The 15,543-nt window shown below is 45.8% G+C and overlaps 1 protein-coding gene across 3 annotated transcripts in view; it reads left to right on the top strand.

Moving 5' to 3' along the window:
* The window catches only part of MAST1 (microtubule associated serine/threonine kinase 1), a 101,778-nt gene extending 87,794 nt beyond the window's left edge, over positions 1-13,984 (top strand). For 2 of the 3 annotated variants that reach the window (XM_066593683.1, XM_066593682.1), the window contains exons 18-27: positions 2,289-2,411; positions 2,891-3,000; positions 3,089-3,249; positions 5,046-5,233; positions 5,320-5,499; positions 8,330-8,559; positions 9,686-9,808; positions 9,903-10,039; positions 10,322-10,506; positions 10,642-13,984. In XM_066593683.1, coding sequence (XP_066449780.1) covers positions 2,289-2,411; positions 2,891-3,000; positions 3,089-3,249; positions 5,046-5,233; positions 5,320-5,499; positions 8,330-8,559; positions 9,686-9,808; positions 9,903-10,039; positions 10,322-10,506; positions 10,642-13,028 — 3,824 coding nt within the window. In that variant the 3' untranslated portion in view covers positions 13,029-13,984. The remainder of the gene's footprint in view (positions 1-2,288; positions 2,412-2,890; positions 3,001-3,088; positions 3,250-5,045; positions 5,234-5,319; positions 5,500-8,329; positions 8,560-9,685; positions 9,809-9,902; positions 10,040-10,321; positions 10,507-10,641) is intronic. The other variant, XM_066593684.1, reaches the window with a different exon arrangement.
* The last annotated feature ends 1,559 nt before the right edge of the window (positions 13,985-15,543 follow it).

Genomic DNA, 15,543 nt, shown 5'->3' with positions numbered 1-15,543 from the left:
TGTACGGCTACTAACGGACCGAGATAAGCTGGAGGCTTGGGCAGAAAAATGGCAAATGAAGTTCAATGTGGAAAAATGTAAGACTATGCACATGGGCAGGAGAAACGGATGTCACCAATATACACTAAATGGGGTACAGCTAGGGAAAAGTGATATGGAAAAGGACCTGGGGGTACTAGTGGACTGTAGACTAAACCGGAGTAACCAATGCCAGTCAGCTGCTGCAAAAGCTAATAAAGTCTTGGGGTGCATTAAAAGAGTTATAGGGGCGAGGGACAAGAACATTATCCTCCCACTATATAAGGCACTTGTCAGGCGCCACATGGAATACTGCGTACAGTTCTGGACACCGGTGCTCAGGAAGGATGTTACAGTACTGGAGGGGGTCCAAAGAAGGGTAACTAGGTTAATAAATGGAATGGAAGGACTGGAATACCCAGAGAGGCTACTAAAAATAGGATTATTCACCCTGGAAAAAAGACAGCTAGGGGGTGATCGACTAACTATGTATAAATACATGAGGGGACGATACAAGGATCTCTGCCATGATCTGTTTATACCCAGGACTACGACGGTAACAAGAGGGCATCCACTACGTCTAGAAGAAAGCAGGTTTCATCACCAACACAGAAGGGGTTCCTTACTGTAAGAGCAGTGAGACTGTGGAAGGTGGAAAAAAGATCCACCCAGTTTAGATTATTACCCTCATTGTTCCAATGTTAATCCAGAAGAAGGCAAAAATCAACCATGAGATAGAAGCCAATTTTCCTCATGTGAGCGAAAAAATTCCTTCTCGACTCCAATTTGGCAATTGGAATCATTCCCGAATCACCGACCCTTCTGAGTAATCAGTGATATAACCTGTAGTACTAGACTCAATTCTGATAGCAGCATTTAAGTGCCCCGATTGTTGTTTGAGGTTCTGAACACTCCCTCACCCTGCGATGCTATTGTGTGGCGCTATTTGGTTGCAATGACAGCCGGGTGCCTTGGGAAGGTCCCCAGGAGCGCCATGAATATATGCCTGTGGCACACCTTCATAGACTGCCTGTCAAAATGCGGTATAATGTAATACTGCGGTATAACATTATACTCTATGAGCAATCAAGTGATTGCAAGTTCAAGTCCTCTATAGGGACTAAAAAAATATATAAAGATAAGTGAAAAAAAATTAATTGTTGGAAAAAATGAAAGAAAGTGAAGGTTTAAAAAAACAAACATTGTCCCATTATAATAAAAAAAACAAAAAACATATTTGGTAGCGCCACATCCATAAAAGTCCGATCCATCAAAGTAACCTATTATTTATACCACACGATGAATGTCGTCAGCAAAAAAAACACCAGAATTGGGCATTTTTGGTCACTCCGCCTCTAAGAAAAAGTGTAATAAGAATCGGGCAAAAAGTCACCCAAAGGAAGCAAAAGAAACTGCAGGACGTTTCGTAAAAAACAAGCAAAATGTGCGCAAGTAGACAACGTTTCGACTGTCTTGCAGTCTCGATACTGCAAGGTAGTTGAAACATTGTCTACTTGCGCAATAAAGATGAAGCACTCAGCTCTGTGAGTATCGTGTCTTCAGGAACCCATAGGATAAAAGTTTCATGTCATTTTTGCTGCAATGTGTACACTGTAGAAACAAGACGGCAAACTTGCGTTTTTTTTCCATCTCACGCCAATTAGAATTTTTTTGAGAGTTTTCCAGTAAATTATATGGTACAATGAGGCTAACTTCACACAACGAGTGCGATATGGGGCAAATTCCACCCCCATATCGTGCTCTCCACCATGTGTATTCCCTGAGAAAGCGAGGCGGTGTCAAAATAGCCTCACATCACTTTGCTGCACCTAACACGGGGTGCGATGCTGCTGCCAGCCCCATTGAAAACAATGGGCGGTGCGATGCAAGAGCATGCAGCAAGATAGAACATGCCGCACATTGTTTCTCGCATAGCATTGTATTGCAGCGCCATGCAGAAAAACATCGCACAAATCTCGCACAATTTTCTCTCCAGTTTGAAGCCGGCCTAAATAGTACCATTGAAAAATGCAGCTCGTCCTGGAAAAAAACAAGCCCTCATGCAATTATGTAAACAGAACAATAAAAAGTTAGGATTTTTTTAAAGTGAGGAGGAAAAACCTAAGATGTTAATAACGCAAAAAAAATGACTTCTATCAATGATATAACAACGCCCTACAAATTTTCGAATGAAATACTCCACTATAATATGTGTATGTCTAATTTAACCTAATGTTCAACATACTGAGTTTCCCTCTTTTACACACTAGGTGGCGCTATTGAGGTAAGGGCGCACAAGTTTTTCACTGATTTGGACTGGAATGGCTTGCTGAGGCAAAAAGCAGAATTTATCCCTCATCTGGAGGCTGAGGATGACACCAGCTACTTTGACAGTGAGTATAATTTCTGTGAATAAGGAAGATGGAACAATACTCTGCAGCGCCACCTATTGGATGGCAGCATTCCTGCAAATCAATGCTTGACCCTTTATGCATGTCTGTAGAGCAATGATTGGGAATTGAGTGCCAAGCCAGAATCCATACATAGACAGCTGTTTTGGGGTTTTCGCCCCTCGTCAGTGTGCAGTTCTGTGACATGGTCCGTAACCTACATCCACAAGCCCAGCTGGGTGGCGTTGGCAAGTCTGGGCACTGGAGAACTGAGTGCCTACTGAGAGGATGTTTAAGATGCATCAACTCATTTTTTCTGCTTGCAACTTTTGAAACGCTGCTCATTCTCCTTGTGGAGATCCAGCAATGCTCCCTGGGAAACAATATGCAAAATCACTCTCCTCCATAAAGCTGTATCTCTAGTGCCTCCTATAGGTCGTTCCCCTGTAAGTCAATGTGCCACCTATTTTTTGCCTTTGCAGCTCGGTCAGATCGATATCAGCACATTAATTCCTACGATGAAGATGATACGAACGATGAAGACTCTGTGGAGATCAGGCAGTTTTCATCCTGTACTCCAAGATTCAGTAAAGTAAGTGCCCCTTATGAGTCTGGCAATGGTGGATTTCCAGGTTGCGGTGTTTTACCTCTCTGCATTGTGCTTGCCCGTCTGTATATAGGTATACAGCAGTATGGAGCAGCTGTCCCAACTGGAGCAAAAACCCTCCACCCCTGTCCAAGACTCCACCAAGCAGGAGCGGTCCGAGAGGACAAGCAAGAGGGAGACACTTGGCGGGGTCACCCTGAGAGACCGCTGCTGGAGGACCGTGTCACCGGAAATGTGAGTGTGCACCATACTGCACCACGAACGAGCATGGCGGACCCCTTTATAAGTTAGTGGGGTCAGTCAGGCTATTGAGGCTTCTGACATACGACGGGCCGACACTTTTCCATGGTTTCTCAGATAAATAGGAACCGCAATGTATCACTGTGGGACCCTCAGAAGAGTATTCCAGGTGGATACAATTGTCACACACGTTGTGCTTCAGGCATCTTAAGGTGCGTTCACACGGCCAAGTCCGACACAAATTTTTCTGCGCAGATTGGGCCTCTAAAGCTAACTTCACACTGGCGAACGTGATATTGGGCCATGAATTCCGCCGCCATATCACGCTCCCAACCATGTGAATTCCCCGGGGATGGGAGGCGTTTTCATGTCAAAACAGCCTCACAACAAGAAAGAAGCAATCCACCGCCGCAGCTGTCAGCGAGGCTTCGCGATGCTGCGCCAGCCCCATTAAAAACAATTGGTGCTGCGATGCGAGAGCATGCAGGAAGATAGGACATGCGCAATTTGTTTCTCGCATCACGTCCAAATGCCGGGCAGGCAAACATCGCTCATGTGTATCACCCGATACACCCGGTATTTTGTTGTGGGTTTTCCACTGCAGAAAGCCAGCAGCAAATATACGCCGTGTAAGGGCGGTCTAAAACTGCGGCAGAAATCTGCAGCAAGTCTGTCCAACTCCGACCCACGTTAAGGGCTCCTGCAGACGAGCGTAGGCGCATATACGCTCGCAAGAACATGACGTGATTGCACTGTGAGAGGAGCGCTATCACATAGCAGCGCTGTTTACTGTACTTTTCTACGCTGCGCAGGACACTCCCGCACGGCGATTGAGCCGGCTGGGCAGCCTGATTAGTCCTCGGTGTTAGACGATTTTGTGCGGACTGGGTGTACATTTACTCACCCCCAAAGACTCCTATGGTGCCGTGGGTGCGCACGGAAAAATAAAGCATGTCGCAGATATTTTTGCGCATGCAAAAATCTAGCGTAAAAATTCTTAATACGATGGGCTGTGCTCTCTGTGCTTTGCGTAAGGAATTTTGCACTTGTGAAAAATCGCCCGTCTGCTGGGGCCCTAAGGCTCTTATACACACAAGGGATTGGGGTTTTTTTTCGGTCCTGAAAAATCAGACCGATTTTTATTTTTTTTTCTTGCAGTTCTTTTTGCTTTTCTGTGATTTTCAGATTTTTATGTGCAAAAAAAAAAAAAAAAAGCAGGATGTTACCATGGTTACATGCGATAAAATCACAATCGCATCGAACAAGTGCGATTTGTTTTTATAATTGCACCCATAGACTTGAATGGGTGATTTTCAGCACAATTTTCACCAAATAGGACATACCCCATTTATTTATTTTTTTGCTCAGAGTGTTCATCTGATTAAAAAAAACATCTATAATAATAATCTTAATTTCTATCCAATTTTGGTACAATTTTTTTTGTCCAAAATTCGGATGTAAAAATAGTTTGTGTGACGGACGGGACCCAGCGCTGCTTTCAGAGCCGCAGCACAAAAATCTACATAGTGAAAACAGCAACATAGATTCCCATTCAAACGAATGGGACGCTAATTTGGCGCACGTTTAGGTGCAGACTTTGCAATGCAATTTGCGCTAAAATATGCCAGGCGAACATAAACATAGGTCTGACAGCAAACAGCTCACGCTGTACAGGATTGACAGATGGGCGCCATTTTGCCTTTGCAGGGTAACTAGATGATTGGGCGAGGGCAGTGAACGGAAGCTTCCCCCAGTAGAGGAAAGCTACATATAACCTGATTATATTGCAGGAAGCATTTCTCGGATGCCGCGGACGCGGATTCCAGTCCCCCATTAGCTGCCAGGCGCCGCTTCTCTGCCTTGGTGGACACCGCTCGCTTCGTGGCGCCTCTAGAAGGAGAAATAGAACCCAGAGTAAGAAGCAGCAGCGGGACTCACTTTGGTCATAGCAAGATCCCCCTGGGAGAGCTGGAGGCAGGTGAGTGACCCCCAAAAATCTGATGTAATGGGGGACATTACTGAAAACCAGTGGTCTGTAATCTGTCTGCTGTTCACCCTGTGCAGACAAGTCTTCAGAATCACCAATCCATCAGGACACAGACTCCTCCCCCCGCGCCACCAATGACCTTGTCCTGCGCAGAGCTCGTCATCAGCACCTCTCTGGGGACAGCGACAGGAGGAGGACTGGAGGAAAAGTTATTAAGTCCGCCTCCACCACCGCGCTGTCTGTCATGATTCCTACAGGTGAGCGTCGTGTATTCCAAGCTTCATCGTACAGGGAAGTAAAGAGGACGTGCACTTCTTGGGTTAAAGGCCTCCTTGGACACCCACTAATTGGCGTCATATGGCTGAGCAGGAAATGTGGGAATTATACACTCATGAGAAAATAAGTACACCCTCTCTGAAATCTATGGTTTTATATATTAGTATATAGTAAAAAAAACATTTGGTCCTCAAAGTCTTAAAATTAGGTAAATGCAACCTGATTGAACAACAACTCGACTAATTACGCCATGTCATTATTTATTTAACAAAAACTAGGCCAAAGTGCAAAAGGCGTTGTGTGAAAATTAAGTACAGCCTTTCTGCTTCCATAGGAATTTAGAGGGTAAGTAGCAGACAGATGTGATCAAATGCCCTTGAATAACTGATCATCAGCAAATGGGACCACTTCCATAAAAGCAAAAGTTTTGGCAGTTTGCTGGTCTGGAGCATTCAGGCATGTGTTATCACAATGTTAAGAAGGAAAAACATCAGCAGTGATCTTAGTGAAGCAATTGTTGCCGTTGATCAATCTGGGAAGGGTTATAAGGCCATTTCCAAACAATTTGGAGTCCATTAGTCTACAATGAGATTAATATACAAGTAGAAAACATCCTCAAGGTAACCCCTTTTCTACAGAAGGACATTCCTGAAAATCCGAAAATCATATTTTGGAAAAACAGGAGCCTAAAAAATATCCTGGCCCCTTCATGTCCCCATACTCATTTTTCAGTTTTTCCGTTTAAAAAATAATACACCTTTGAAACAGTTTGTAGATGCCTATAAATCCGGTCAAAAAAGATGTAAGTGCTGCCCATTCTGTGCCATGGAAGAAGAGATTTCCTTAACCCCTGATCAGGATCTGATAAAGCTAAAGCTATTTTTGAACTATGGCAGTGTTATTTACCTCGTCGAAAGCGCTTGTGGCCTAAAATATATCACGTCGTCTGGAATCCCGCTGTTCACACACCGGGCCCCCGCCCTCTGTACATTCTAGAACACAAGTTTGTGTTCCATTCGGCAGCGCGTCACGGGATCTGCGACCCTCTGGCGGCACTGATTCTTGCGGTGAGCTGATTGTTTGATTGTTTTTCTATAATTGTTTTCCCCTGTTACCTACTGATTACGCTTGAGTGAGGCGCAGAGTCTGGTGCAGAGCGTTAGGGACGCAGTATGCAGTCCTACCCTCTCGCTCACGACCTGAAGGTTGCGGGTTCAATTACCGCTTGGTTCAGGTAGCCGGGTCAGCTTTCCATCCTTCTGAGGTCGGTAAAATGAGTACCCAGCTTGCTGGGGGGTAAAGATGACTGGGGAAGGCAATGGCAAACCACCCCGCAAAAACAGTCTGCCAAGAAAACGTCACATTGTGACGTCACCCTAGCAGTCGGTCACGACTCGGTGCTTGCACCAGGGCACTTTACTTTTTTACCTTAAGATACAGTGTAGCACCGAAACACGTTGTAGTCTTGTTCCTCTAAGGCCGCCTGCACACGAGCGGAAATCCCGCGGCGGGATTTCCCGCGGGATTTCCGCCGCTGAAAGTTTGCATAGGAGTGCATTAAAATACGCACTCCTATGCAGACGGCCGCGGTTTGGCCACGCGAAATCTCGCGCGGCAAACAAACCGCGGCATGTACTAATTTTCTGCGGGTCACGCACTCACCCACCCGCCGGCTCCGGTCTGCGCATACGCCGGCTGCGCGGCAGCCGGCACATGAAAGATCCGGGGCCGCCAGGCGCGGGTGAGTACGCGCTCGTCCCTGCAGGCGCTCGGGTCGGATCGCGCGGCGAGAATTCTCGCTGCCGGATCCGACCCGCTCGTCTGCAGGCAGCCTAAACTGGATTAAAGAACCATAATATAGATCTTTGGATTCCTCCTTGGGCTCAAGTAGGAGGGGGACTCCTTACTTTTGTTGTGTATACCCCCTTCTCTTCATGTAAGTTACATGATTTTGTATTTCCTTTACACCAACCCTTATGAGTGCAGTCACTTTTTTCATCACTTGCTCCTTAATTTTAAAGTGTCTTCGTCTGTTTTGAGCGCATATATGTCAATAAAATATATAATTTTATAGAATTCTCTTTGGGAGGGTATAACCATTAGGCTATTTTTGACAATTCATCATATGTTGATCATCTGAAGTTGTATTTGCCTAATTTCAAGACCTTCTAAGAAGATGTTTTTTGTCCTGATATGTAAAACCCTAGAATTCAAAGATTGTATACTTAGTTTTACTCATGCCTGTACGAAGAATTAGACAGGTAAAAATCTGGACTGTGTGATCCACTTACAGTAGATGACTTGGGTAAGCCCATAGACATCAGACTGTTAATGGATCCACCAGATCTTCTAAAGTCTTAGCTCCCCATAAGCAGGTATGGTGACTCTTCACACTACAGATTATTGACCAGAAGAGACTTCCAGCCCTATTTTGACATGGCTAGGATGTAAAGCGACTACAAAAAGCATCTCTCTCTGGAGGACTCCACTTGTTCATACATTACACAGACAGTTCATTGGTTTCAGTGAGTAGCCATGTTATACCTAACTTCCCCTGCGGTGGCACTGCAGGGAATTGAACACTTCCTGCTGGCTTCCCTGATCACTGGATCTGCCCCGTGATTAGCTTATTGGGAGAGGAACTTCTTACAAAGAGAGATAACAAAACGGAGAACCCCTTTAAGCTGCTCAGTCTGACAGTCCTAATTGAGGAAGGAAGTTTCAGAGTGACTGAAGGCTCCTCACTCGAGGACCTGAGTACATAGTTCCTTTTGAATATGGTAACACAGCTTAATGTCTCCTTCCCCGCAGTCGAACAGCACAGCAGTTCACCCCTGGTCAGTCCAATGTCCCCGCGCTCTCTCTCATCCAATCCATCTTCGCGGGACTCTTCTCCCAGCCGTGACTACACCCCAGCAGTCAGCAGTCTCCGCTCCCCCATCTCCATCCAGCGGTCAGGAAAGAAGTATGGCTTCACCTTGAGGGCCATTCGGGTGTACATGGGGGAGAGCGATGTTTACAGCGTTCAACATATAGTTTGGGTAAGTTTGGAAATTCTGGGTAGTTTCTGTCAATTGCAACTGTTTATACATCATGTTATCAAGCCATTCATTTTGTTGGATGGGGATTTCTACATGAGTCATGACTTGAAGAGGTGCATGAAGGTGAAATTCCTTCTGTATCTAATCTCATACAAGCTCTTAATGGGGTTATTGAAGGGAAATACTTACCCGGTCCAGTTTGGGTTGAGATCGCTGGCATCTCCATTTCTGACCCAGTTGCAATGCTGGGTCATATTGTATGTAGTCTTCTACCCCCCTCTTGTTAGTGACGTCATCACTGGGCTGACTTTCTCGTTTCAATAACTAAGCCAGCTTCCTTTTCTTTCATGTCCAATGCAAAAATGGAAACCCCCCAGCACTGCTCTGAATGAGCCTTAAAAGTGTCAGACCCACATTGGATCTTTCCGACATGCATGTGACACTTAAAGGAGTTTTCTGGGCATAAACTATTGATTAATCACTGGGGACCCACTGCTCGGGATCCCAAGCGATTAGGTAATCGCATGCCTGCTGTCAGTGCAGCAAGCCAGATGTCATGATTGGGGTCAAGACAGGAAGTGCCATAGCAGACCTCGCTCCCATTGAGATCAGTGGGAGCTGAAGCCAGCTATTACACTTCCGACACCATAGTCGGACATGGAAGTGGAATAGCCAGCTTCAGTTCTCATCGATCTCAGTGGGAGTTAAAGCTAGCTACATCAATAATTTTTGACCGAAAAAACCCTTTAATTTGCTGCAGAGGTCTGATGCTGAACCCTGGAGATGTGCCGAAAATTCTCATGCGGATCTGCATGTGGATTTAGCTTCAGTCAATGGGGGAAATTGACATGTGGCCACTTGATGCGGTTTCCACATTGAAACCGTGCCAAGAATGTAGATGTCAATTCTTTTTCTTTTACGAACTCTAACTCCCTAGCTATAATTCATCTTGCCCGAAGATCTTTGCAGCTCTGAGACTTATCAAGGCTCAACATCACCCGAGAAAAGTCTAAGGAGGCAACTCCAAAATTCAACACATGATCAAATCTGAAATGCAGATAATTGAATTGAATCCCAACTTGTCACCAGAGGAAATAACCCATCTTACTTCTCTTTTTTTTTCCAGCATGTTGAGGATGGAGGTCCGGCTCACGAGGCAGGGCTCTGTGCCGGGGACCTTATTACTCATGTTAATGGAGAACCTGTGCATGGTTTGGTGCACACGGAGGTGGTTGAGCTGATCCTGAAGGTAGGAGGTTTGTGGAAAAAAGTCAAAAACATTTGTCTTTAGCGGTTCTGTCGACACCATAGTTTACTGATGGCGCACAATTTCCTTCCCATAGAGCGGTAACAAGGTGCTGGTCACCACAACACCTTTTGAGAACACCTCAATCAGAACTGGTCCAGCTAGGAGGAGCAGCTACAGGTCCAAGATGGCCCGGAGAAGCAAGAGGAGTATGGGAAGAGAAGGGCAAGAGAGGTAAGAGATGTGAGGTGAGAGGAGGGTAGATAGTGAGCAGAAGAGTTTATAGGTCCACCATAGAGGAGGTAGAGGAGAACAGAAATAAGAGGAGCTGGTGCAAAGCGACAGGTCAATTGTGCATGGAGTAGAGGACCATGTGACGACCCACAGGAGTTTATGCAGAAGTCAATTTGATGGTGTCTAGCAATATAGTGGCAGATTTTGGGTAGAGGATCATCTAGCATTTCTTCTCTTTTTTTCTATTCCTTCTTCTTTCTGTCCTGTCTCTTCCCTTAACAGCAAGAAGCGCAGTTCTCTCTTTCGTAAGATCACCAAGCAGTCCAATCTCCTGCATACCAGCCGCTCTCTATCTTCTCTCAGCCGCTCTCTCTCCTCTAGTGACAGTCTGCCAGGATCTCCTACTCACAGCCTCTCTGCCCGCTCTCCAACTCACAGCTATCGGTCAATGGATTCTGCATATCTAGGTAGGGTTGATGAAAAGGTGTTTACTGTATCGTCTACTAGAGAAAGACATTAGGGGATTTGAGTTGCATTAGTCAACTTGACCCACTAGGGACTGAAGAAAAGAACTAATATCTTTCTACTTTTTCTTGTTTCAGGTGCCTCTTCTCAAGGCAGCTCCCCTTCTTCTAGCACTCCTAATTCCCCTGCCCCTCCTCCTCCATCTTCCTCCACATCTTGTGCCTCCACATCATCCTCCACATCAAATCCAGCACCACCCTCTCCCCACATTCGCCCCAGTACCCTTCATGGCCTGTCTCCAAAACTTCACCGCCAATACCGTTCTGCACGTTGCAAGTCCGCCGGTAACATGCCGCTTTCTCCTCTAGCTCATACTCCATCACCTACTACAGCTGCCTCTCCTCCTCTGATTCCAGGTCACAGTGTAGGAAGCAGCCTAACCACACAAAGCTTCCCTCCAAAGTTGCATCCTTCCCCTCCTGTCTCCCGTCCACGTCCTAAGAGTGCAGAACCACCACGTTCCCCTCTCCTGAAGAGAGTGCAATCCGCAGAGAAGTTAGGAGGAGGGGGAAGTGGTGGAGCACCTAGAAAACAGGAGCCAGGAGGTGGCGGTGGAACTCCAGATGGAGAACTAGGAGAAACCCTTGGAGGTAGAACACAAGCAGTTAGAAGAGTAGGTAGACAGGAGTCCCCAAGGAGCCTGTGTGCAGGAGATCTGTTGGTAGATAATTTAGAGAGATTGGAAGGTGACTTGGGGGGAGGAATGTTACAGCAGACAGAGGGACACAAAAGTACAGAAGGTAAGGTCCAAGTAGTTGGAAAAATCGGTACAGTAGTCCGAAGTCCTGCTACGTTTTCACCACAAGAGCCTCCATCCACAGCAACATCTGCCCTACCAACACAAGGTGACCCTTCCCATGCAATGGTGGGGAGATGCCAGGTGAAAACTCTGAGTCCTGTACAGGAACACGAGGGCAGAAGAGGTGAAGGAGAAGAAGGTGTAGGAGAGGGAGAAGGAAAGAAAGGAGAAAAAGGTGAGGAAGATGAAGAAGATTGTGGAACCATGAGAGAACGCTGGTATCTTGAAGTGGTGGAAGAGCTGACCACCGTGGGAAAAAGTTCCACCCATGCCACAACGAAAGGAGCCCCAACCACTCTAACAGACTGTTCACATTCTGTTAAGCCCAAGAGTGTTGAAGTTGACCCAACGAAGAGCACACCCAGCAGTGTCACACATGTACAATCCGATGTCAGGCACACCACAAAAAATAAAGACCTTGAGGTATCCTCCGTAAAGGCTTCTGCCCCTAAAATTTCAACCACTTTATCTCAACAAGCTGAAATAAAGCGGCTAGACCTCAGCAATGCAAAATGTGATCCATCCTGTAGTATTAAGGATGAGAAGCTGACGGCTGATGTTCCAAAATGTCCATCTCTATCTCGGTCCAATGGGAAGCACCCCGAAACATTCCAGTCTTCTTCCTCACACCCTGTTAGATTAAGGGATGATGTAAAGGTTTCCACCTTCAGCACAAATGGTTTAAAGCCTGCATCAACTCCGACCACCATCAATTTACTGGCGGAGAAGACCAGTGAATCTACAAAGTCTTCTCCATCCATCCCCACCACAGAAAATGTGAAAGGAAACGGGTTGACTGCGGAGATACCTCCGTTGCTTCCGCCAGGTCCACCGGCTATTTCTCCCATAAGTATTCAGATAACCAAAGCTGAAAATGAACAAATACGAGGGACCACCACATTAACCAATAACATTACAGCGAATGGGAAGGAAGCAAGTCAGACCAAGGTGACCAACATCCTCCCAACTGTTAAAGTGAATGAAGCAGAAGATAAAGTGTTGTCCACCCATACATCTCCACCAACTCTAAGTGCAACTGAAAAGAGCCAAGCAAGCAATACCACAACCACAAGTAAAACAAGTGGACCAGAAAGTGACAAGACCAAGGTGGCCATGGCTCCTTCAGCTACTAATAAGATCAGTTGCACTGAAGCTGGGCAGACCAGGCCTACCGATAGCATCCCAGTTATTAGTAAGCCTTCAGGAACAGAAGATGACAAGATAAAAGGGTCAACCAGGCCACTGAGTACCATCCAGACTAGTGAAGAAACAAGTAGTACCAGGGCAAAGTTGACCACGGCTGCTTCTGATAGCAGCATCAGTAGAATTCTGAGCGATCAGTCCAAGAAGACCATCATCTCTGCAAGCTTTGATAGAGTAAGCATGGTGGACACCACCCAAGTCAAGGTCCCTCCCGCACTATCATGTAATAAACCCGTGACTGGGGTAAGCGACCAGATGACCAAAACTGTTACAGGAAGTTGCGACATTGACAAAAATAGTAAGGTGTTCCAAGTTTCTGCTAAGACAACCGAAGATCAACCGAAGGAGTCGCCGGTAACCATTAAGATTAGTCGAGCCGAGAGCGACACTCAGAGCCCAACTGTAAAATCTCCAAGTTCCCAGACGGCCACAACCACAATCACAAATCAGCGGCGCTCCTAAGGATAAGCGGTTTCTTGTCTTCGTCAGGGTGAAAGAATAATGATGTTGATGATATAACGAATTTAGCCCCTCTATTCAGGAGAGTGCAATGACAAGGGGTCAGGTGTCCTACCTGCCCCATACTGGATTCTTGAAATGAGCCTTATTGCCCCCTCCCCTTCCTGCAGCCTCTGAGAGAGATAGGGGCTGCACAGGCGTGTATGTGTGTGTCTGTGTGTGTGTCTGTGTATCCGTGTGTTTGTGCTGTGCCTTAATTGTTATTTAGTTGGGAAAAAAGTTACTGCACATACACACACACTTAGCGCTAGAAACTAAAGAGATCATAGAGTCGACACTCAGCAGGTCTGTCCATGGAGGTTCGACAGGTAGAGAAGCCACAGATTGGACCTGTTCCCAACAAACATTGGAGGCCGCCACTTTCTTTGCCAGAAACTGCCGGCAACATTACTCCTCAAAATGGCTGCCTCCAGTCTTGGATGGTGACCAGTCCCCTTTAAAAGGGAGGGTTAACAGAGTAATGAACTGCAGGTTTCCGCCATGCCCCTGCATGACATCACTGCCACCACCATAACCCTTTTCCTGAGACCTCATTCTGTGCTCAAACCTTCCGATCTATGACATCACCTCCCAGCCTATGATGTCATCATGAGCCTGTGCCACGTCCGGTGATGTCCTGCCATGCCTTGTCTTATCTACATATAGAAAAACATACGTCTATACATATGGAGTATATTTATCTGGACGCACTATATATATAGATCTATATAAATATATAAATATATTGTCTATAGGGGCTCCACTATTTCTATGCAAGAAGATTTATGGTAAAATTTAACCTTGTCAGTTCCTGGCTGGCCGCTTTGGTTCACTGTCGGCACTGCAGAGGTTAGTTTGTGAACTATTGTAATTTTTTTTTAATTTATTTACTTTTGTGTATTTTTTTAATCAATAAAGCTGTGCCCCGCTACCCTCATGGCCCAGGCATCGTTATTGTGGACACTTTTGGCTACATGCTAACTGTATTGTTTTGGTTTTCCCCTCAGGGGTGGGCTCTAGCTAATTCATGCATAAACAGTGCATGGGCGGGCTTTTGGCAGGGGTGTGGCCTCTTTTGACAATACTGAGAAAAGGAATTTGTGTCAAAAAGGGCCTGCTTATAAAAGAGAATATGACGCAGGCACTCCATAACCAATATTAAAGCAAGGGCTAGCCCACCAGGGTGCAACAGAGTAACTTAAAGGGGTTTTCCAGTGCAGGAATACACTGGGTCAGAGCAGAAACTGCTTCTCTAACCCCTGTGTAGTGGCCAGAGCTTGTAATTGCAGGCACAGCGCCCACTGATTTCAATGAGACCCCAGCCTGCTATTACAAGCGCTAGCCACTACACAGGGGTTGGAGCAGCGGCTTGCGCTCTGACCCCAATATATCCTGGCTCTTACAGCGGGTGCCGCCTGCAAGACCCGTGTAAGGGCAGATTCTGACAAGCGGGTCTGCAAATACGCTCGTCTCAGTGCAACGCATTTTAAAGGAGGTTGATTTTTCGCGTATTGGCGCACTGTACTGTACTTTCTTATGCACGGAGGGCCTGTTCATAGGTGCACGCGACACCTCCCTCCTACCGTGATTTGAAAGGCTTTTAGCCTAATAAGTTCTAGATGTGTTCTATTCTTCATTAAGTTTTACCCCACCTTGGTTGGTTTCTGCTCCCTGCTCCTCTCAGCAGGCGTCTTCCACAAGACTTAATCAGCCACTGGTTTTCTTGGCTTCCTTGTCCAGGTAACATTCAGAGTCGGGGCGCTGCTTGTGTTTTCAAATTTCCTGCTTTATTAATAAAATGTGCATCTCACAAACATGGAGAACGCGTTTCGGTTTTGTAAAACCTTTTTCACCTCCACATCACATTCCAACAAACTTCCTTAAAAACTAAATCTTTAATTGGTTAATTGAAGTCAAATGAGAGTTACCCCCTAATTAGTATACAGCATTGAATGCCTCTCCACTCGTTACTTCCCGCACGCTCCGACGCCCAAGGCGCACCACATGTTACAATCCCATATTGCATCGATTACACCATTTCGCATACACAAATATATTAATTCTATCTGGTCCAGTGAAATTATCGAACAAACATTAAGAATTCATTAATTAGACGTCTCAAGTGAAATGAATGTTCGCTTCGGATTTTACCTTACAAGCAAGAGCCGACATTAACCCCCGGCGGCTGATACCCTACCCGATCCTTCATGTAGATCGTAATAATATCAGAACACAATCAAAAAATGCCAGTAAATATCAAACTCTGCTTTAAAAAAATAAATTAATTCCATTTCCTATCGGACTGACCGGGTGATTGATCTTTAGTAATGTATAGTACCAAATAGTGTAATTAATAAATATAGAATAAATCGGATCTTTGATTCATCCCTTTGGAAACCCTTGTATCAAGGGTTAGTAACTCAGCATCCAATCTGCTTCTCTCCTGAGCACTTGTTCTTGGCTGACCCCCCCTTTCTTT

The sequence above is a fragment of the Eleutherodactylus coqui genome, chromosome 2, assembly GCF_035609145.1.
Source record: "Eleutherodactylus coqui strain aEleCoq1 chromosome 2, aEleCoq1.hap1, whole genome shotgun sequence".
Taxonomy (NCBI): Eukaryota; Metazoa; Chordata; class Amphibia; order Anura; family Eleutherodactylidae; genus Eleutherodactylus; species Eleutherodactylus coqui.
The sequence above is the reverse complement of the archived record's forward strand: the minus strand, read 5'-3'. Positions and strand labels throughout refer to the sequence as shown.